The following is a 25,343-nucleotide window of genomic DNA, read 5'->3' as shown; positions in this document are numbered from 1 at the left end:
CTACATTTCTCTTGTATAACTTCTCCCTGATTAAAAAGGCTCAGTAATGCCATGCTTACAGCTTCAACTGATTTACATGTATTCATCATCATTGTTTAACGTCCGCTTTCCATGCTGGCATGGGTTGGACGATTTGACCGAGGACTGGCAAACCAGATGGCTGCACCAGGCTCCAATCTTGATCTGGCAGAGTTTCTACAGCTGGATGCCCTTCCTAACACCAACCACTCCGAGAGTGTAGTGGGTGGTTTTACATGCCACTGGCACGAGGGCCAGTGAGGCAGTACTGGCAATAGCCACGCTCAAATGGTGCTTTTTATGTTCCACCTGCACAGGAGCCAGTCCAGCAGCACTGGCAATGACCACGTTCAGATGGAGCTTTTTACATGCCACCGGCACAGGATCCAGTCAGTGGGTACTGGCATTGACCACGTTCAGATGGAGCTTTTTACATGCCACCGGCACAGGATCCAGTCAGTGGGTACTGGCATTGACCACGTTCAGATGGAGCTTTTTATGTGCCACCTGCACAGGAGCCAGTCCAGCGGCACTGGCAACGGCCTCGCTTGAATGTTTTTTCACGTGCCACCAGCACAAGTGCCAGTAAGGCAACACAGGTAACAATCACGCTCGAATGGTGTTTTTTACATGCCACTGGTACGAAGGCCAGCTTGTTGCTCCGGCAACGATCACGTATTGTTACTAATAAATCTTTACCTTTTCACTGTTTTCCTGCATCGTTATGCACACCTGTTTGGTGTAAAGTGGTTGGCATTAGAAAATCATGCCACAAAAGCCACCGGAGTACAATGCAGAGCTTGGACACATCAGATCCTGTCAAAACATCCAGCCGATGCCAGCTTGGACCATGGATGTTAAATGAGGATGAAGACAATGATGATAACAAGCAGCAGAGGAGTTGCCTGCTGGGGCGAAAGTAACCCCTCCACACTGTCAGCTGTTTTTTTTATACATATATTCTGTTATTCTTTTACTTGTTTCAGTCATTTGACTGCGGCCATGCTGGAGCATCTCCTTTTAGCTGAACAAATCAACTACAGGGCTTATTCTTTGTAAGCCTAGTACTTATTCCATCGGTCTCCTTTGCTGAACCACTAAGTTATGGGGATGTAAACACACCAACATCGGTTGTCAAGCAACGGTGAGGGGACAAACACAGACATGCAAACATACACATATACATATATAAATACACACACACGACGGGCTTCTTTCAATTTCCTCACAAGACTTTGGTCGGCCTGAGGCTATAGCTGAAAACACTTGTCCAAGGTGTCACGCAGTGGGACTGAACCTGGAACCATGTGGTTGGGAAGCAAGCTTTTTACCACACAGCCATGCCTGCACCTATGTATAACAGTTCAAATAAAGGTTACAAACCTCATTAAGGGATAATAAATTCCAATGAATTTACTGCTTTATTACCGATTACAATAAGTATTGAATATTATAATTAATATTCAACTGTAAGGTAATTGGATAAACCAGGGTTTATATATATTTTTAAGAAAATAAGAAAATAGACACTTAACAAGGTATCCATATATATACATATATATATATATATCACCGTGACCACCATGACCGACCAGGCTATCAGATGTTGCTACACATCGCTGGTCACAATGCGCTTCGCATTGTTTTAGCTTTTAAAAGACGCCACCCCACTGGCTAAGCGAGCAGGCCAATAGAAGAAAGAGTGAGAGAAAGTTGTGGCGAAAGAGTACAGCAGGGGTCGTCACCATCCCCCTGCTGGAGCCTCGTGGAGCTTTAGGTGTTTTTGCTCAATAAACACTCACAACGCTCGGTCTGGGAATCGAAACCGCGATCCTACAACCGCGAGTCTGCGGCCCTAACCACAGGGCCATTGCGCCTCCACACACACACACACATATATATATATATATATATGCATACCAGTCATTTATTAATTATAAATTAATTATACGATGACGTCCCAATATTATATATTAATTATAGAGATGATGTCCTATTTTATAATTAATAAATCATCATCATCATCATCATCATTTAGCGTCCGTTTTCCATGCTAGCATGGGTTGGACGGTTCTACTGGGGTCTGTGAAGCCAGAAGGCTTCATCAGGCCCAGTCAAATCTGGCAGTGTTTCTACGGCTGGATGCCCTTCCTAACGCCAACCACTCCGTGAGTGTAGTGGGTGCTTTTTACGTGCCACCCGCACTGGTGCCAGACAGAGCTGGCAAACGGCCACGAACGGATGGTGCTTTTTATGTGCCACCGGCACGAGGGCCAGGCGAGGCTGGCAACGGACACGAAACGGGGCGGTGCTGGCAACGGTCGCGAAACGGAAAGTTCTCTTACATGCCACCGGCACTGGTAACACATCTGCAATTTCCATTGATCGATTTCGATCATTATTTCGATCATTTCGATCATAATTATTAATTTAATTATCTCTCTATTTTCTTAAAAAAATATATATATATATCAGGGACATGCTGCCTAGGTAGGTAATGTAGACAGTGCCTAACATGAATAAAATAGATCGATAGCAACATTTTCCTTTTGTGGCTAAATATGCACCTAATTCAATAAAATTATGAAGGTTGCTCTGATTACTCTGCATAAAATACAAAATATTCTATTTTTTTGTAGATCAGGTAGGCATAATTTACACCTGCGTTTCAATCTCAGTATCTAAGCTATGCATAGAACTGCTGTGGTACACATGCTGCGTACCTCCTACAATAACATTTTCTTTACGCACTCTAAAGGCAGAAGCAAATCTGCATCCAACTCAGTCATGCGCCTGTGTTTTGCTTTTTTTTTGTGTGTTTTGCTACATAAACATCACCAACTGCCTAGCCTGAGTAATTACTGATGGCACATGACTGGTATGCATATATATATATATATATATATATATATATATATATATATATATATATATATATATATATGGATACCTTGTTAGAACACTGTGCTGTTATGCACCAAGCACCGATAAGAGAGGATCTCTCAAGGCTAATAATGCAGTATTCAGTGTTCTAACGACACATCTATGTTTAGTCGGAGATTAAGATTACCTTTTGGCATTAATACTATTTCCATCACTAACAATTAATTTTTAACAAGCCTGTTGGCTATTTGCTACATGAGTGTCTGAAAAGATGCTGGTATTCTTTATATGGTGGCATTGAAATCTGACTGACATGTGGTGACTGGTGCTTCATGGTGATTAGATCCAGTAGACTTAAATTACATGATACAAGAATTCTCTCATGCTCATGAGAGACAATTCTCACCTGCTAAAATCTATGTGTGTGCTTTTATGCAGGGAGCACCTGTATGGGAGGATCTCTCGAGGCTAATAACACAGTGTTTAGTGTTCTAGAAGCACATCCATGTTATGTTGGATATAAAGGATTTGTTTTCTGTGCTGGTGGCACATAAAAAGCACCTTTCGAGCACTGGGCCTCACGGAAGCAATGTGGCCAATGCTGGTGTCTCATAACTAGCCCCCCGTGCCAGTGGCACATAAACAGAATCTTTCGAGTGTTGGGTCTGACAGAAGCAATGACAAATGACCGAGACGTTTGGCAATATGTCACGCTTGACTAATAGACCCATCAAGGCAAGTGGAATTGTAGTTGTGGCAGATACTGGGGTCACGCAACTGGCACATAAGAGTATCCATTACACTCTCAGGGTGGTTGGTGTTAGGAAGGGCATCCAGTTGTTGAAACACCGCCAGATCAGACTGGAGCCTGGTGCAGCTTCTCAGCTTGCCATCCTTAGTCAAACCATCCAACCCACACCAGCATGGACAACGGGCATTAAATGATGATGATATCCTACAAATTAAGAATATATAAACATACACATATGTTTACATATTTACATCAGAGAAAAAGCAAGATTGATAGACGCTGACACATATTAATAATACAGATGCACACATACACAGAGGCTAAATAATGACATACATATATAGACAGATTCTTGTATATATATACTATATATATATATATATATATACTACAGCGGTGGTGCCCCAGCATGGCCGCGGCATTCGGGCTAAAACATTTTTAAGGATTTAAGGATTTATATACATGGAGAAAATTTTTTTTACCATTTCCTATTTTAATATGTGATTTCTCTATCAAAACTATTCCCAGCATTTTTCAACTCTTATGCATACCTCACACAGATATAACATCTTCATACAACTTTGGAATACTGGAAAAAGCAGACGTGAATCATGAGGGCACAGCTTGGGTTATAGCCCTGTCTACATACTATGCATGCACAACACTACCAACACTTCACAACCAGTGTTGGTTTGTTTATATCCTCAAAACTTAGTGGTTTAGCAAAACAAGACCAATAGAATAAATACCAGACTTCACAGAAGTCCATTTGTTTGACTAAACCCTTCATGGTGGTGCCCCAGCATGGCTGCAGCACAATGATTAAAACACGTAAAGGATAAAAGATATAGAGATATATATGTATGTATATAGCCATCACTAAAGTGACGGAGGGTGCTAGGGAGTACCAGCATTGCTAGAAATAAGGGTCAAGACAAATCTTAGACACATGAGAGCACATGCTCTCACATGGCTAAGAGTTGTCTGACACTTATTTCTAGCAATGCTGGTGCTCCCTAGCACCCTCGACTGTACTTGTTGCCTTTCGGTTGTAAACTGTGAATAGCCATCTTAATAAATTTGCATATATGAAAGGGAAGAGGAAGATTAGAATGGAGAATGGTAAAATTTCTCACCACAATTGAATGAACAACTCCGAGCCGAGCGCAAGCCAACATTGCAATGACCAGTTCGAGAATCATCGGCATATACAAAGACACCTTGTTACCTTTCTGGATTCCTGCAATCAAATAAAACAAAAGCATTAATTCTCTACAAGACATATATATATATATATATATATATATATATATATTTACAAGATAAGGGCAGAAGAAAAATCCAATACAGTAATAACAAATTTTTTAGAGATTTCTATCAGTTTGTTTCGAGACGCATAAATTATAATGGTTATCAACAATTTTTTGTTTCGGCATATTTGGCATTAGAATTTTTATTCTGCCCTTATCTTGTAAATTATGTATAAATTTTACCTTTAAAGGCATTTTTTGATATGCTGGCCATTGATAATTTTTTCCCGAAAAAAATTTTATCCTATATTAATTATATATATATATATATGACAGGCTTCTTTCAGTTTCCATCTACCAAATCCACTCACAAGGCTTTGGTTGGCCTGAGACTATAACAGAAGACACTTGCCCAAGGTTCCACACAGTGGGACTGAACCCAGAACTATGTGTTTGGTAAGCAAGCTACTTACCACACAGCCACTCCTGCACCTACACACACATCTCAATATACAAAGACATACAGACACACTGTTATATATACAATGTATATGTTTTATATATCTACACATCATAATATACACAGAAATATAAACAGACTGTATACAACGAATGTATGTTTAATATATCTACATGTATCAAGTTGACAAGTTATTCCCAAATTATTTCCATCAAGATTCCTAAATTTTTCTACCAATTCTTTCTTTCTAGATCTTAAGGTTCTGACCTGTCTGCTACAGAATTAAATATTGGTGGGATTCCCATTCAAGTGTTGAGATGTTTGGGATTTCACCTGAATTCTAACACAAAATATCATTTGTGACTGGATAAGAATTTGTTTACAATAAGTTGGTCTTTTACAAAAAATGTATCAGATGGCTTTCTATTGTTTTATTCAACACACACACATACACGTGTGTGTATTTGTGTGTGTGCTTGCATCTATGTGTATGTGTGTGTGCTCACTCTCACCTTGCCATGTAACAGTTGTGATTGTTGATGATGATGATGATGACAATGATGATGGTGCATGACTGATCATTAAGAAAAACTGGGATAAAGATATTTAATTACTAAAACATCGTTTATATAAATTATATCTGAATTAAAGTGAAGAAAATGTCAACAATGAAAAACTAGAGTGTATAAAATGTCCAGCACTTATCCACAGGAAAGAACAGGTCAACATTACTCAATGATTCAACTGACCACTCCTATTTATTACAGCCAATCAAGCCATAACAAGAATTTAAGAATTCTTGTATGCTAACAACTTGGCTCTTATAGCAGAATCAATAGAAAAACTGAAGCTGAAATTCTTGACATGGAAGTAAAACCTAGAATTTAAGGGCCTTAAGGTAAACTTACTGAAAAAATTTTAGTATTTAGGAAGAAAGATAAATCTCTGATAGCATTAGGGAAATGGCCGCATGAGAGGGAGTTGAAAAGTCCCTGGCTTTGGGTAAAAGAAAATACAGGAGGATCAGTTAATTATGATTTTATTCAACATATTCCCCTCCTCTCAGATTCACACACTTATTGCAGCAGTCCTTCAGTTTTTCTAAGCCCTATAAAAGAACTTTGAAGGTTTAGGTTCCAACCAGGCCTTTTGCAATACTCTTAAAACCAGGAACTTTTCAGCACCTCCTTGAATTCCATCTGCATAAAAGGAATTGGTAGAAATTCCATAAAGTGTATCAACAGTAATCAATTGACACACAAAAGATGCAGTGGGATCAAAAGCTCGTTAACAGAAAAAGGTAGATTACATATGCAGAATGGGTGCGCTGGGGCAGTGAACACTATGAGTGCTCAAGAAATAGATTCCCTCAAATGCTCAGATGGGGCCCTAGAAATAGTTAACAGTTTTTGTTACTCAGGAGTCCAAATTAGCAGTGTAGGGGAGACGGTAGAAATTCTGAAACTGTGGCAGCTAGAATAAGAAAGGGTCAGAGAAAGTTCTGAGCATAATCATCTCCACTGGCAACAAGGGATTATCCCTGAAAATCAAGGGCAGATTGTATGATGCTTATATGTGAAGTGTTCTGCTATGTGGCAGTGAGATGTGTGTCTTGAGGGCAGCTTGAGAGAAATGCGGAAAGCATGCTTCAACAGATGCGCCATATTAGTGTGTAAGAGTTACGAAATATAATTGTTGCCAGTGCTGCCTGACTGGCTGCCATGCCAGTGGCACGTAAAAAGCACCATTCAAGCATGGTTGATGCCAGTACTATCTGACTGGCCCTCGTGCCGGTGGCACGTAAAAGCACCCACTACACTCACGGAGCACTTGGCATTAGGAAGGGCATCCAGTTGTAGAAACCTTTCCAGATCAGATTGAAGCCTGGTGCAGCCCCCTGGCTCTCCAGTTTTCAGTCAAACTGTCCAACCCATGCCAGCATGTAAAACGGATGTTAAACAATGATGATGATGATGAATTGAACTGAGAGACAAACTGGATGTAAGGGAAATAAGATGCAGTGTGCAAGAGAGGAAACTGTAGTGAAGAAGGTTTCTTCCTCATTGAAAGTTCAACTCTTCACAATGCCTGACCAGTTCCATCTTTATTGGGAATATCTGGAGAGTGAAGTATGAAAAAGTTCCATTTAAAATTATTCGAATCTGAGTGGTGCGAATTGCATGTGTGTGTGTATTATGTGGTTGCTACATGTTTTATTAGTGGAGAAAATATAAGTGTAACAACACAAACTGAGAATGGTTAAAATCACTGCCACAAAGAGTCCCACCCAGTCTATTCCAGTGTAGAGAAACGCACATAAGAACAGCAATGATGATGACCATTTATATATATACATCGTAAATATCAATAAAATTTACAACAATATATAGATATATATATATGAAAGAAGGTTTGAAAATGCAGTTTAAAAGATGTTTATTTACTTTACCGGTTTCACTCTTTGGAAAAAGATTGTCAAAAGTAACATGTAGAAGTTTGGTTGCGTTAATTATTGGTTGTTACAAATTGCTACATATGGATTGTAGTACTCTGTGTCAACCAATATTCTGTGCATGTTTGAATATACAGATACAATACCAATAGCAATACCAATTCATTCTGGAAACTATCTTAAGCTTGTCCTTGAGAACGATTATTTATGTAGTAATCTTTTGTGCCCAATATTTTAAGGAACTTGTTGAACTTTTTTATGTCCTTAACATATCCCTGTTACCAAAGACTGTATATATGTAATGTAGCAATTTGCAACAACCAATAATTAACGCAACCAAACTTCTACATGTTACTTTTGACAATCTTTTTCCAAAGAGTGAAACCGGTAAAGTAAATAAACATCTTTTAAATTGCATTTTCAAACCTTCTTTCGTATATAATTCCACTCGTGCGGTACCCCACAACTCCACTTTGTTATATATATATATATATATATCATCATCATCATCGTTTAAGGTCTGCTTTCCATGCTAGCATGGGTTGGACGGTTTGATCGAGGTCTGGCGAACCAGATGGCTGCACCAGGCTCCAGTCTTCATCTGGATGCCCTTCCTAATGTCAACCACTCTAAGAGTGTAGTGGGTGCTTTTACGTGCCACCAGCACGGGGGCCAGGCGAGGCTATACATATATATATATGTACCAATATCAGTGTATTACTATTATGAAACCATTTAAAAGTTTTTATTTCTGTTGGGCCACCCACTCGTGGTAGATAATTAACTAAGATTGTGGAAGTTGCACGTTTGTAGAGTAACTCTCTCTCTCTCTCTCTCTTCACAGAAAGGTAGTTCTCAACGTAGTCTCCATCACAAGCAATGCCTTTGCACCATCATTGAATCTCTCTTTCCCTCAAATCATCTTTGAAAAGATCCACCTGTGCACTGTTCTACCCTCACTCACCTCATTAAACGTCCTCAAAGATGGTCCTTCTTTGGGACTGAACGGATGCAAGTTGCAGGATGCCCAGTCTGGGTGGGGACAACTGACCGACACGATTTAATGATTGCCTGATTTGTTACCAAAGGTGTGTGTGTGCGTGTGTGAGGATATGCAATGTCAAGGTGAATGGGGACCATTTTCAGATTCTTGTTTGGTTTCTTCTCCCAAATGGCTCCTTAGTACTGTCATGTTCCAGAAAATCAAAGAGAATGACCCCCATATCATTCCCAAAAATCATCAAACGTGCATACGTTTATATGTACATATAACTAAGGATACAATTATGTGTGTATATGTGTATATATATATATATATATATATATATATATATATATATATATATATATATACACACATATATATAAGATCGATGATTCGAACATGACTGATGCCAGGCTTGTATGACTGGCTCCTGTGCCAGTGGCATGTAAAAAGCACCCACTACACTCTAGGAGTGGTTGGCATTAGGAAGGGCATCCAGCTGTAGAAATACGGCCAGATCAGACTGGAGCCTGGTGCAGCCTCCTGGCTCTCCAGACCGCAATCAAACCGTCCAACCCATACCAACATGGAAAACGGACGTTAAATGATGATGATTATGATGATGATGACCAAAAAACTTAACATGTATAAAATTACAATAATTAAAAACCAAACCAAAGTCAAATTAAAATATATAATAAAGAGACAATAGCTTAATTAAAACAGCAATAGTGTGCCTGAAATACTTAACAGTAAAAGCACTTACACACACACAGAACAAAAACTTCCTTGCAAAAGGTTCATGTGGTTCTCATCTTTGAAAATTTCTTTAAAAATCCAATTAATAATCTTTATTTTATTTTAAGAAAATTTTTCTTCAAATATTGTGACAGCATTGAGTATTTATCGTAAAGAAACTTAAAAGTGCCAAGTGAGTTGGTATTTTCATCATCATCATCATCATTATTGTTTATGATTCGTTTTCCATGATGGCATGGGTTGGCTGCCCTGACTCCGACTGTTTCTGCGGCTGCATGCCCTTCCTAACGCCAACCACTTTACACAGCATGCTGGGTGCTTTTTATGTGCAAGTGTGGCATAGCCTAGAAGACTGGGTAAATACCCTTAGGAGATGGTACAAAGTGAGCAGCAAGCCACTACAGAGAATTGAACTCATCTGGAATTTGAGACGTATAGAGCTCAATTCTCTATAGGAGCTTGCTGGCCACTTTCTGCCACCATCTCAGGATATTTACCTGATCTTCTAAGTTGGCTTCACAGCAATTCAGCATTTGAGATTTACTTTATTTTCTGTGATGTGTCAGCACTCTGAGAGAAATGTTGGACATAAGAAGCATCAGATGTGGTGTGCAGGAGAGATGTGTGCACTGGTATGGTCATGTACTACAGATGAATGAGGAGAGATGTGTGAAGAAGTGCCACACCCTAACAGTTGAAGGAACCTGGAGTAGAGGTAGACCCAGGAAGACATGGGATGAAGTGGTCAAGCATGACCTTTGAACGTTGGGCCTCACAGAGGCAATGACAAAAGACAGAGACCTCTGGAGATATGCTGTGACTGTTTCTTATGCCCAGTTTTTCTCTCAAGATGCTTCCACTCTGTCGTACACTGACATTGCACATCCAGTGGAGCATACCAGATTCATTTCTTTCAAGCCTTCACATGTCCTCTGCAGTCACAGCCCATCTTCCACTGCTGTATAGCATGGCCGTTTGCACACAGGTGTCATACAAACTGCCTTTCCCTCTGAGGGAGAGGTCCTTCGTTGCCAACAAAAGTAGAAACTCTCTGAACTTTGCCCAACCTATTCTTATTCTAGCAGCTACACTCTTGGAGTATTCACTTCTGCTGCTGACTTGGTCACTTAGATAACAAAAACTATCAACTACTTCTAGGTATTCACCTCCCACCACCACCACCACCCAGCATTTGATGGAGTCTATTTTCTGTATATTTCTAGTGTTTATTGTACCTGTGCATTTGCCATGCACAATGGCTATTTTCTCTGTAAACCTTTCTCTGATATTGCTGCACTGTTTATGTGTCCTTAGTACACCTTATAGAGTTTCCACCTACACCTTTTCTGCATATCAAGCAGGGCCATCTACCTGAAGTGATTTATCTACTCTACTACTTAATAAGATTTGGTTTTTGCTAAATTAATTCTAAGGCCCTTTGATTCCAGACCTTGCTTCCACTCCTATAATTTTTTTCTCCAGATCTAGTAGTGATTAAGCTAAGAGCTCTCAGGGGTAGCCCAACTTAAATTCCTCTGTTTTTGCCTGGAGAACTATGAGGAACAAGATGGGGTTGAGGCCTGATCCTTGGTGAACCCCTACTTGTACACTGAATTCATCATTACACTCGTTGCCAACCCTGACCTTACTGACAGCATCCCTGTACATGGCTTGTACGGCTCTCACCAGCCACTCCTCTATCGCTAGTTCCTGCACTGACCACCAGATAAGGGATCGGGGAACTCTGTCGAAGGCTTTCTCCATGTCAACAAAAGCCAAGTACAGAGGTTTACTTTTGGTTTGGTACTTCTCTTGCAGCTGCCTCACCAGGAATATAGCAGCAGCAGTGCTCCTCCCTGGCACAAAACCAAATGAAAACTGCATCTGCCCTAGCCTAACTCACTTTCTAATTAGTTGGGTTATGACCCTCTCTCAGACATATATACACACACACACACATATATATGTATCATCATCGTTTAACATCCGTTTTCCATGTTGGCATAGGTTGGACAGTTTGGCTGAGGACTGGTGAGCCAGAAGGCTGCAACAGGCTCCAGTTTGATCTGGCAATGTTTCTTCTGTTGGATGTCCTTCCTAACGCCAACCACTCCGAGAGTGTAGTAGGTGGTTTTTGCATGCCACCAGCACACACACACACATATATATAAAAATAGTAAGAGTAAATCCAAAACTAGTTTCACGTTCAATGTACAAACTAAATAAATCAATGTATACACACACACAGATTTTATGGGGTTAGTATGTCGGTCCAGTTATATGCAATTGACAGTAAAATAACATAACTACACATCAAAATAATTAACATTACAAAGAGAAACTGTTGATTGGAACTAATGTTGATTAACAATTAGCACTTTCTGGTTCAAAGCCCTCTACCAAACAAATTTGCTTTTAGAAAATTACTATTCTTAAATCTCACAACGAGAGCTATTCAGTATTTTGGAGTGTCGTTTTGAGCAAAGTGGGAGGGGTGCTAGATCCCATCATCATCATCATCATCATCGTTGTCATTTAACGTCTGCTTTCTATGCTGGCATGGGTCAGACAGTTTGACTGAGGACTGGTGAGCCAGAAGCCTGCACCAGGCTCCAGTCTGATCTGGCAAAGTTTCTATAGTCGGATGCCCTTCCTAACGCCAACCACTCTGAGAGTGTAGTAGGTGCTTTTATTTGCCACCAGCACGAGGGTCAGTCAGGCGGTTCTGGCAACGACCATGCTCAAAAGGTGTTTTTTACATGCTACCTGTACGGGAGCCAGTCTGGTGGCACTGGCAACAACCACACTCAAATGTTTTTCATGTGCCACCAGCACATATGCCAATAATGCAATGCTGGCAATAATCACACTCGAATGGTGCTTTTTACGTGCCACCGGTACGGGAGCCAATCCATGGCCCTGACAATGATCACACTCGGATGTACTTTTAATGTTCCACTGGCACAAGTGCCAATCAGGCAGTACAGTCATCGGCCATGTCAGCAATTTTGAGTTGTTGAAAATATAAGGACACAGATCATGTTGCAAAGCCAGCTGGAGATGATGTCTCCTGGGGCTAAATTACAGCAACATTCGTCCTAAACCAGGACTGCCATGATATGTTGACAAACAATCTTTACTCCAAATTTACTTTTGTTCTCATCATTGAATTTGTAAATTGAGGTCAAACCACCACCACCAACACCACTAGTGTGTGTGTGTTCTAATCATAAAAAATAAGACAAAATGTAGATTATGTAGTTTCAGCCCCTGGTTGAATTACCTAAAGCAGCAGAATAAAAATTTATTTCGTTGAACACTTGTATATTACTTACCGAAGTCTTTCAAGACATTGGCAAATCTGCAAACTTCAGTCTTCAGTTCAGAAAAAGTAATTTTTTTCTCATCCATAACGTCATTACCTTCCCTGGAATAATCAGAAAATTGTAAAAATATGACCAATTAGTGAAATTGGATGTCATTAGAAATACAACAAATTAACATTAGATCGATCTTTTACATTTCTATTCAACAAATTCCAGCTGATTCGTGCAAGCAAGGAAAAGAGGATGTTAAACAATGATGATGAATTCTCTAAGAGTTCAAATTTATTTAGAACTATTTTTTACTCTTCCATCTAGCTTATTTACATTATTTACATTTGACGGATATTTGTCCTCATCTTGTTTGTTGTTAACACAATGTTTCGGCTGATATACCCTCCAGCCTTCATCAGGTGTCCTGGGGAAATTTTGAACCTGGGTTCTCGCTCCTAAGATATTTTTCCGATGTTGTTATTATTAGCATTATTATTATAATTATTATTCAGGTCACTGCCTGGAATCAATCTTGGAATCTTGGGGTTAGTAGCCCACACTCTTAACCATTATGCCACATGCCCATAAGCATGTGGCATAGTGGTTAAGAGCACGGGCTACTAACCCCAAGATTCCGAGTTCAACTCCAGGCAGTGACTTGAATCATCATCATCATTTAACGTCCATTTTCGATGCTAGCATGGGTTGGACGGTTTTTACTGAGGGCTGCACCAGGCTCCAATCTTGATCTGGCAGAGTTTCTACAGCTGGATGCCCTTCCTAACGCCAACCACTCTGAGAGTGTAGTGGGTGCCTTTTATGTGCCACCGGCACAGGGGTCAGTCAGATGGTACTGGCAATGACCTCGATTTCCTTGTTCGAAAATATGACACAGATTGTGTCGTATAGCCAACTGGAGATGATGTCTCCTGGGGCTAAATTACAGCAACATCCGTCCTTAAACCAGGACTGCCATGTTATGTTGGCAAAAATCTTAACTTTTATTATATTCATTATATATACCTTAGGAATGAGAACCCACGTTCAAAATTTCCCCCAAGACACCTGAAGAAGGCTGGAGGGTATATCAGCTGAAATGAGGACAAATATCCATCAAATGTAAATAATGTAAATAATTCCTCATCTCTCAAATATAGAACTGTATCTTCCATTTAGGTTGGAATATTCTCAGAATCCCCCTTATTTTCTGGAGTCGAACGAAAACATTCATGTTAATCCTGAATTGTCAATAATTGATCCAAGATATTTTGAAGCTGTTGAAACACTTTCGGTTTTTCACTACAGAAATGAGAATATCTGAACAAAGTACTGCATTGCTGGCATTCTTCCCAACCCTGGTTTATTCTATATCAATTTTCATGCTTGTCTCATTGTATAAATCAAGTGAAGTGACTACTTCATTACCCAGCTGTAGTATTTCTACTCATCCGTAAACTGAACACATGTAATCGTCCTACTTCCAGAAATCATTATTGAGGATTTGAAGAACATCAAACTTTAGCACATCACTAAAAGAAAATATTTAGAATGCCTTGAAATAAACTGTACATGTTTAATAGCAACTATCATTGAGAATGGTTCACATCAGTGCTTCTCAAACCATCAGATGTGGTGTACCGGCAGGTTTTTTTTGTTATTTTTTCCAATGTACCAGGGACTGGTAATATTTCTTAGTAATATTAATTTATACCAAAAAACAAAATATATAATGAATATAATAAAAGTTAAGATTTTTGCCAACATAACATGGCAGTCCTGGTTTAAGGACGGATGTTGCTGTAATTTAGCCCCAGGAGACATCATCTCCAGTTGGCTATACGACACAATCTGTGTCATATTTTCGAACAAGGAAATCTAGGACACAGATTGTGTTGTATAGCCAGCTGGAGACAATGTTTCCTGGGGCTAAATTTCAGCAACATTCGTCCTAAACCAGGACTGCCATGTTATGTTGGCAAACAATCTTTACTCCAAAGTACTGTTGCTGAATATTTCCCTTTGTGAGATTTAAAAATAGTAATTTTCTAATTTATAATAAAAGTTGACAATTTTTTTATCTTATACTAGCAGTATCGTCCGGCGTTGCTTGGGTTTGTAAGGGAAATAACTATATAAGCATTTTTAGAGAGTTATAGCCAAAAAATAGCAAAAAAAATGCAAAGTAAATGATGGTAAATTTTTTTTTAAATCGTTGACTCATCGTAGACATTTTTAGAGAGTTACTTCCCTTATATAATAGCAAAAAAATGCATTAAAATGGAAAAAAATGATGGTAAATTATTTTTTAAATCGTAGACTCATCATAGACGCGCGCTAATACCCAGAAGGGCTCGATATGAATCACGACTATAAGATACCTGGTTTTGGTTAAACTGCACCGCAAAATGTGGGAGTAGTTAGGAATCTAAATCGTAGGAGACAGACACAACCTCACTTTTATATATAAAGATTTATTTTGTAAACAAATAATACAATATTACATAAGCATTTTATAATGTCTCTTTCTTTTCTGGAAACTTGTTGCACACTGGCAGCTGATGGCTCACGGGCCGGCACCAGTCTACAGACCACCACACAGAGCAGCACTGATTTACATGACTTATCGTCTGCTGGACTATTTTTTTACCATTTTTCTTTTACTTGTTTCAGTCATTTGACTGCGGCCATGCTGGAGCACCACCTGACGCCAGGACTTACTCTTTGTAAGCCTAATACTTATTCTATCGGTCTCTTTTCCTGAACTGCTAAGTGATGGGGACATAAACACACCAACATCAGTTGTCAAGTGATGGGGAGGGGCGAACAAAGACACACAAATACATATATGCGTGTAAGCGCAGTCATGGCTGGATGGTAAGAAGCTTGCTTCCCAACCACATGGTTCCAGGTTCAGTCCCACTGTGTGGCACCTTGGACAAGTGTCCTCTACTACAGCCCTTGGGCTGACAAAGCTTTGTGAGTGGATTTAGTAGACGGAAGCTGAAAGAAGCCCATCGTGTATATATATATATATATATATATATATATATATATATATATATACCGGAGTAAGCACATACATGTGAAAGAAGGTGTAAAAAAGAGTACTCAAATACCAGAGGTAGAGTAATACGCTTTATTTAAAAGCAGCAGAAATATAACAAAAGCTGTTTCATGTTCCTGTTTCTCAGACAGTTTTAACAAAACTGTCCGATGAATGGGAACGTGAAACTCTGAGTAACAGCTTTTATTATATTTCTGCTGCTTTTAAATAAAGTGTATATATATATATATATACATATATATAAAAGGTAAGCAGAGCTAGCGGTTAAAGTAACCGACTAAGGGATAACAGTATCCATATTTATCATTGGTATCAGTTACCTGTGCTATGCCTGGGCATGGGTATGCAGGCACACTATACTCATAAGGTACAGGTAACAATAGAATAAACAAAAGTCTATCAGGAATCAACTTTAAAATGAACAGAAAATGGAGAAAACTTTGATCAACAAATAAATTGGACCACACCTGTGGATTATTTTTTAATACAAAACACAACAACATTTCTATGAAAGAACAGTTCTTACAGCCGTTTCCGCTCCCAATGCCAGTCAATGCCTATGAAAGAGTTTCGAAAATAACATTCATCGTTTTGAAGGACATTCGATTGAGTACATGGAGCTTCATCAGAGTGAATACAAATGCGTAAAATAAAATAAACGAAGGGAAGAAGGAACTGGAAAGAACATGGCCTCGAGAAGTGGCCAGGAGGCTCAATACATTAAAATCATACCATCTTCCAGCATGGAGCTTTGAAGTCGATAGGCAAAAATATATTGAGCCTCCTTGGCCACTTCTCGAGGCCATGTTCTTTCCAGTTCCTTCTTCCCTTCATTTATTTTATTTTACGCATTTGTATTCACTCTGATGAAGCTCCATGTACTCGATCGAATGTCCTTCAAAACGATGAATGTTATTTTCGAAATTCTTAACACAAATATATAAAAAAAAAATTAAAAAATCTATTATATATATATATATATATATATATATATATATATATATATATATATCATCATCATCCTCATCATCATCGTTTAACGTCCGTTTTCCGCGCTAGCACGGGTTGGAATATATATTACAGAGATGCACTTGCATAGCAAGAGATTTGATCTGAGATCATGTGCTGAAACAAAAACAACAATAGCAGGGTGTTATTAAGGTGTTATTAAGCCATTTAAAACACACACAAAAACCATTTAATTCACTTCAACATTTAAATTAAATTTGTGTCAAAATATTGTCTTTGCTTTGAAACTGCAACCTGTTCGCTGACAAAGAGATGCAGCATGAAATTTTGTCAGCGAACAGGTCGCAGTTTCAAAGCGACGAAAATATTCTGACACAAATTTAATTTAAATGTTGAAGTGAATTTAATGGTTTTTGTGTGGTTTTTAAATGGCTTATGAACACCTTAATAACACCCTGCTGCAACTGTGCATATATATACACACATACATATATATATATCGTGGTAATGCATGCTGAGAAAGCTGAGGCTATTTTTGCCAGTCCACGTGAATCCAAATACTTGAATGTATGCTGAGAGATTGTCTTAGTCTGTTTGCCTTCGGATGGTTGATTTCTGTAGTTATTATCAGTGTATTTTGGCAATTTAAATAAGAATTTTGACTGTTATTTCCAACAGGAAGACATACTTATGTCCTTTGATTAATTCTAATCCTTCAGCTATTTAATGCTTGGGGGTGGGGGCTGCAATCGCCTATATTATTGATTCTGTTATTATCATTTTTAAATTGTTACACTAGATAATAACAGAGAGATACAAAAGCAGAGCAAAAAGTTTGATTTCCAACCACATAGGTTGCGGTTCAGTCCCACAGTGTGGCACCTCGAGTATCTTCTACTGAAGCTCCAGGTTGACCTTGAAAGCAGATTTGTAAGAAGCTCCTTGTGTGTACATTATATATATATATATATATATATATACACATATACAGGAGTAAATGTAAGGATAAGTTGATATACAAAAAATGTTAAATACATTTAATACAAAAAAAATGTACATATATTTACATACAAAACGGCCTGACTTACACAGAATAGAAATGATATCAGGAATTAAAGGAGTTTTACAAGTCCAACAGCTGTTTCTAGGGGCTTTGTGGTCCAAAATAATGATTGTAAAATGATTCTATCATCAGATAATACCAGCCTCCCTTTTCAGGGAAGAAGTTTTACATTCAAGGTGTTCACAGAATGGAGATTTGAGATGGAGACTGATATTATCCAACAGCAGTCATTATTTTGGACCACTAAGACCCCAGAAACAGCTGTCGGACTCGTAAAACTCTTATTCAACCACTTTAATTCCTGATATTATTTCTATTCTCCTCCAAAATTTTAGGCCTTGTGCCGAGAGTAGAAACAATTAAATGTCTTTAATATTGTGTAAATCAATTTGCTTAACTTGCTTATCCTTACATTTACTCCTCTACCTGCTCAAGTTTAAATCTGTTGAGCACTATGAAGTGTATTCTATACGCAAATATCTGTCTCTCATCTATAGACTATATCATCATTATTATTTGACATCCGTTGTCCATGCTGGCATGGGTTGGACAGTTTGACCAAGGCTGGCAGACTGGAAGGCTGCACCAGAGTCCAGTGTGATTTGGCATGGTCATCTACAGCTGGATGCCCTTCCTAATGCCAACCACTTCAAGAGTGTAAACGGGTGCTTTTACATGCCACTGGTATAGGTGCCATTTGTGTGACACCACTATCTGCCAAAACTGCAATGTTATTTGACTCGATGGGTCTTCTTCTGAAGCATGACATAATACCAAAGGTCTCAGTCATTATCCCCTTGAGGCCCAACACTCGAAAGGGGCTAGGCCACTTTGCCTCCATTTGGCCCAATGTTTGAAAGGTGCTTTTTACATGCCACCAGCATCATCCACAACTATGATTTCACTTGGCTTGATGGGTCCTCTCAAGCACAGCACATCGCCAAAGGTCTTGGACACTAGTCATTGTTTTCGTGAGGCTCAAAGTTTGAAGATCATGTTTCACCATCTCATCCCATATCTTCCTGGCTCTACCTCTGCCACAGGTTCCCTCCACAGTTACAGATCGGCACTTCTTTATACAGCGGTTCTCGTCCATATGCATCACATGACCATACCAGCAGAGTCATCTCTCTTGCACACCACATCTGATGTCTCTTATGCCCAACTTTTCTCTCAAGATGCTTACACTCTGTTAAACATGCACACTAACATTGCACATCCAGCAAAGTATATTACCTTCATTTCTGTGAAGCCTATACATGTCCTCGGCTGTCACAGCCCGTGATTCACTACAATGTAGCATGGCTGTTCACACACAGATATCAAACAATCTGCCTTTCATTCTGAGGGAGACGCCCTTTGTTGCCAGCAGAGGTAGAAGCTCTCTGAACTTTGCCTAGCCTAAATGTATTCTCACAGCTACACTCTCGGAGCATCCACCTCCACTACTAACTCGGTCACCTAGAAAGCAGAAGCTATCTACTACCACTAGCTTACCCCACTGGCAGTTCATGGAGTCTATTTTCTGTATATTTTCAGTGTTTATTGTACCTGTGCATCTTCAACACACAAAGGCTAATTTCCCTGTTAACCTTCCTCTGATATTGTTGCACCTTTTATGTGTCCAAAGCTTACACCAGGTGCATCTTATGGAGTTTCTACCTATGCCTTTTGTACAGATTGAGCAGGACCATCTACCTGAAGGGATTTGTTATTTGTCTGTCTTCCTACTTACTATGACTTTGGTTTTTGCTAGGTTAACTCTAAGGCCTTTCAATTCTAGACTTTGCTTCCATAGCTGGAACCTCTTCTCTAGTTCTGGTTGTGATTCAGCTATAAGAACAAGGTCATCGGCAAAGAGGAGCTCCCAGGGGCAGCCTGTTTTAAATTCCTGTGGGGGACTATAATGAACAAGAGGGGGCTGAGGACCAATCTTTGGTGAACCCCTACTTTACTGGTAGTGTCTCTATACATGGCTTGTACAGCTCTCTAACCATTCATCTATCCCTAGTTTCTGCATTGACCACTAGATAAGGAATCAGGGCACCCTGTCAAAGATTTTCTCCAAGTCAACAAAAGCCAACTACAAAGGTTTATCTTTGGCTAGGTATTTCTCCTTCAGCTGTCTTACCAGAAATATAGCATCAGTGGTGCTTCTCCCTGGCACAAAACCAAACTGCATCTCATCTAATCTAGACTCTCTCCCTAATTAGTTGGGTTATGACTCTCTCTGCAACTTTCATCACCTGATCCAACAATTTGATACCTCTGTAATTATTTCTATCTAAGGCATCACCTTTACCTTTGTAGCAGTTGACTATGGTGCTGCTGCTACACCAGTCATTGGGTATGACTCCTTCACGAACCACCTAATTTATAATACAGGTGACTAGACTATATAACCCACACCACCAGATATTTTAAGCATCTCATCAGTGATACCAGAAGGGCCGGGGACTTTCTCTGTCTTCATATCCTTAATTGCTTTATCTATCTGGGTACTGTCAATTCGAGTAGCTGGTCCCTCGATTGGGTCAACATTTGGCAAACTCTCCTCCTTCCGTTCATTCTTCATGTTCAGCAGTCTTTCATAATGGCAGTTCCAAGCCTCTTCCTTTTCAGAATCATTAAAAGCAAGTGCACCATCATCCACGTGGACACATTTCCCTCCAATGACATCACAATTTTCTCTCACACACTGTCTTGCAATCCAAAACACTTCAGTTCTTTGGTCCTCACTTTGCTGAACATAGGCAAACTTCTTCTTTTCTGCTACTCCCTTCACTAGGTTTACCTGTCTCCTAACTTTCCTTCTGGATATCTGATACAGTTCCCTGCTGCCCTCACTCTTCCAGGCCTGTTTCTTTACTCTGATGGCCCTGTCTACAGCATCGTTCCACCACCACTTCACCCTAAGTCTGGATGAGACTTTGCACCAGCAGCAGAGTCCGTCTGTGGTACTCAGCAAGCTGTCCCACAGGAATTCACAGTTGCTCTTTATGTCACAAGTCTGTAATTCTTCTTCCTCCACATCAAATTCCTCAATTAGGATGTCCCTAAATCTCTAACCATATGAATGGTTCTTAAGCTTCCAAATCCTTCTTTTCCAGATTGGTCTGCTTCTAGCATCCTTCTAGCCTGAAGTCTAAAGTCACTAATGACTAGTCTATGCTGGAGGACACATTCTTCACTAGGGAGGGTCTTTGTATTTAACCCTTTTGTTACTGTATTTATTTTGAGATGCTGTGTGTTTCTTTCAATTAATTTTAAATATAACAAAAGAATTTAGTAAAATAACTTAGTTATCATTAAGCTGGTGTTAGGAACATAAATTGTGACTAAGGTTTGGTGGAAGATTTTAATTCAAAACTTATGAAAATAAGGCAGCTTCAGGCAGGTTGGTATCAAAAGAGTTAAGAGCAACCATGCATCCTGCTGTCTGCTGAGAATGTAATCAATCACAGACACACACACACACACACGTATATTAGTAAGTGCTTGTGTTGCAGTCTCTTTGCTTTCACATCACATGAGTGTAATGTCATGCAAGCGTTGTCCTGGTGACCTTGATTTCCAATCTTCTCAGAAAACATGCCTGGCCATGGGAAAACGGATGATGAATATATATATATATATATATGCTTTATTTAAAGCATATTACTCTACGACTGGTATTTGAGTACTCTTTTTTCCACCTTGTTTCATATTTATGTGTTTACTCCGGTATATATATATAATATCATCATCATCATATATATTGGCCTGCTTGCTTAGCCAGCGGGGTGGCGTCATTTGAAGGCTAAAACAATGCAAAGAGCATTGTGACCAGCGATGTGTAGCAACTTCTGATAGACTGGTCGGTCACGGTGATATATATATATATATGTATGTATGTATATATTCTTTTACTTTTACTTGTTTCAGTCATTTGACTGCAGCCATGCTGGAGCACAGCCTTTAGTCGAATAAATCGACTTATTCTTTGTAAGCCTAGTTATTATATTATTGGTTTCTTTTGCTGAACCTCTAAGTTATAGGGACGTAAACACACCAACATCGGTTGTTGAGCAATGGTGGAGGGACAAACACACACATATATTTATACACAACAGGCTTCTTTCAGTTTCCGTCTACCAAATCCACTCACAAGGTATTGGTCAACTTGAGGCTATAGTAGAAGACACTTCCCCAAGGTGCCATGCAGTGGGACTGAACTCGGAACCATGTGGTTGGGAAGTAAGATTCTTACCACACAGCCATATCTGCACCTGTATATATTTGAATTTTCTCTGATTTTTCAGATTTTTGTATGCTAGGCTACTGGTTTTAAATTGATATTAATTAAATTAATATTCAATTTATCTCCCTCATTATTTAAATTATATATATATATATATATATATATATATATAGATAGATAGATAGATAGATAGATAGATAGATAGATAGATAGATAGATAGATAGATAGATAGATAGATAGATAGAGAAAGAGAGATAATATATATGTGTACATATATATTTTTTTCTGTGGCTGGATGTCCCTCCTGTTGCCAACCTTCACCTGTTTCCAAGGAAGATATTATGGCCAGACATGTTTCCCACAAAAGACTGTGAGAGAACATCACTCGTACGATGGTGATGCTCGCTTGCAGCCATCATGTGATGCCGAGACAAGTGTTCACAGGCCTGTACACACACACACACCTGGCTTCGTTCCGTTTTCATCTCCCAAATCCACTCACAAGCCTTTTGGTCAGCCCGAGGCTGTAGTAGAAGACACTTGCCCAAGGTGCCGTACAGTGGGACTGAACCCAAGACGACGTGGTTGGGAAGTATGCTTGTTAACTACGCACCCACACCGCGCCTATACCCAGAAATACACACACATATATGTAGCATATTTATACGTATATGTATACGTGTGAGTATTACGGGTATATATATATATTGTATGTCTATATATACACATATATACATACATACATCGTACGTATAAATTATAAATATATATATATATATATTGTATGTCTTTATACTATACAAAATTATATGTATGTATGCATTATATACATATAGAGGTAGATAGATAGATAGATAGATATAATACACACACATAGATATATGCGGGTAACTGTAATATAATGTAAGTCGATAGCTATACACACACATACACCTTATAATTATGCATCTACAGATTATTGCCATTTGCGTAGGTGGTATCTGGTGTTCCTCCATAATTTCCCAGTGCGATTGGATCGTGGCCAATCTATACGAAGGATAGAGATAATAACATATAACCAAGGATACAGACAGAATATTATAATCAGTTCCATACGAAAGAAACCATTTGTTGTCGATCTCTGTTTACTAATAAATAGAAAGAATATTTGTTGGAATTTCGACTGGAGACAGAGGCTGCGATCGTTTGGTCGTCTTTGTTGCTTTTATTAATCTACAAGAATTATTTTCGTTATATAAAAGCAAAAATTATTATTATTCTTAATATTATTGACATTTTGGAAATTTGTGGAAATTTCGATTAATTTCTTTAAAAATAATTATAAAAATCGAACACAGACACCTAAGTAGATTTTTTTGAAGAGTAATTCCATCCCCTGTCTGAAAATGAAATGCTATCTTCATCTCACCTATTCTTCTTCTTCTTGCTTTACATTTACCAATTCTTCCGCGTTTGTATAAAAGAAATATTATCAACATTATCATCATTATTGTTATTATTACTAACTATTATAATAATGCTGGTGGTGGGTGAATCTCGGGAAAGACATGATTGTCACAGCACAACTCTGCTTCTTTTAATGTCAGGATCAGTGAAAGAAACAATTATGATAATTATGGGAGCGACTTTTGGTTATTAATGAGGGTAAACGATAATTTAAGCGCTAAAATAGAAAGTAGAAGATATATTTGTGGCCTGTGTGTGCATTTATGTTGGAGGTGTTGGTAGTCTCTGGAAATTACCATAGAAGGAAGTGAAAATTCATTTAGTAACTGTTGGATTAAACAGTAATAAAGGAACGAGACAAAAATACCGAAAACCTGAAAGGTGTAACGTGTGTGGTGCGTGGATATGCATATAATATATATACATACACACATTTATGTATATATATATATATATACGCGCGATCACTGATATATATAGATGGGGCAGACAGATTAAAAGGATTCACCGATTTCCTTGTAAAAAGTCTCAAGGTGAAGATCTAAAGAAAATCGATAATCATAGGTGATGTGTAAGGTTTGTGACTGGAAATAACCATGTATATTTAAACTGTCGCTAAATACTTTAAATTTTCAATTATTTTAGCTTAAAATAAAAACGAAAATCTAATAATCTTACCAATAAAAGGCGATTTTATCGCCCTTTCCGTTCTGAATGTGACGGTCCAAGACATTATAAGCGACGTTCGTCTTAGCACCTTGCATCCACTTGACGAAGATCGGCCCCGACGTGTGATCGAAGTTATAATCGAAAAATTTATCACTTGGCTGAGATTCCCAGTGTAAATCTTTGGCAATTTCTCTCCAGAAGGATTCCGGATCAGAAATGGATTGTTCATACATTTGTTTGTATTGGGCCATGCTGCTGACGTGAGCCGAAGCTTTTAGATGAGACGGGGGAAGGAATTCCTTATTCGCCATAGTTGCTCCACACAAAGATGATATCCGATGAAGGTCTACTTTTGAAATGATTTAATGTCTTAATAAGATAATTGCGGCTTATATATTGTATACACAGGTTAACAATAATGATTAGTCAAATAATTCATCTAAGATAAATGAGGCATCGTTCACGGTGTGAATGACAAAGCCGGTGTGAAATGGAAAGATGTTGAGTGAGGCTTAAAGAGATAAACAGAAGGAAGAAGAGAAGAGAGAGAGAGAGGATAGGTGAGGGAGAGAGAGAGAGCGGGAGGGAGAGAAAGTGGGGGAGGGAGAGAGAGAAATAAAAGGTAGGATAGATAGATGATAGGTAGAGTGAAGAGAGAGGGGGAGAGAGAAAGAGAGATGATAGTAGAATGGGGAGAAAGATAGAGATGATACGGAGAGTGGGGAGAGAGAGAAAAACAATAGAGGGAAAGAGGGAGAGAGAGAGAGATGATAGGTAGAGTGGGGAGAAAGACAGAGAGATGATATGGAGAGTGGGGAGAGAGAGAAAAAGAATAGAGGCGAAAGAGGGAGAGGGAGAGATGATAGGTAGAGTGGGGAGAAAGACAGAGAGATGATAGGTAGAGTGGGGAGAGAGAGAGGGAGAGAAAACTAAGACGTGAGCATGGTTTTACATTGTTAAGGTGGTGGCGGCGGCGGAGGAACGTGTGACGTAGCATCAGTGAATGACGTGGGTCT

General features: G+C 39.0%; 1 protein-coding gene across 2 annotated transcripts in view; it reads right to left on the bottom strand.

The window, feature by feature from the left end:
- The window catches only part of LOC115213957 (acetyl-coenzyme A synthetase, cytoplasmic), a 78,136-nt gene extending 53,202 nt beyond the window's left edge, over positions 1-24,934 (bottom strand). The window contains exons 1-3 of one of the 2 annotated variants that reach the window (XM_029782960.2): positions 24,337-24,934; positions 12,894-12,985; positions 4,789-4,892 (exon numbers count right to left, since the gene is read on the bottom strand). In XM_029782960.2, coding sequence (XP_029638820.1) covers positions 4,789-4,892; positions 12,894-12,985; positions 24,337-24,638 — 498 coding nt within the window. In that variant the 5' untranslated portion in view covers positions 24,639-24,934. The remainder of the gene's footprint in view (positions 1-4,788; positions 4,893-12,893; positions 12,986-24,336) is intronic. The other variant, XM_029782961.2, reaches the window with a different exon arrangement.
- Positions 24,935-25,343: the final 409 nt, after the last annotated feature.

The sequence above is a fragment of the Octopus sinensis genome, linkage group LG7, assembly GCF_006345805.1.
Source record: "Octopus sinensis linkage group LG7, ASM634580v1, whole genome shotgun sequence".
Lineage (NCBI taxonomy): Eukaryota > Metazoa > Mollusca > Cephalopoda > Octopoda > Octopodidae > Octopus > Octopus sinensis.
This window is presented reverse-complemented; position numbering and strand designations above follow the sequence as displayed.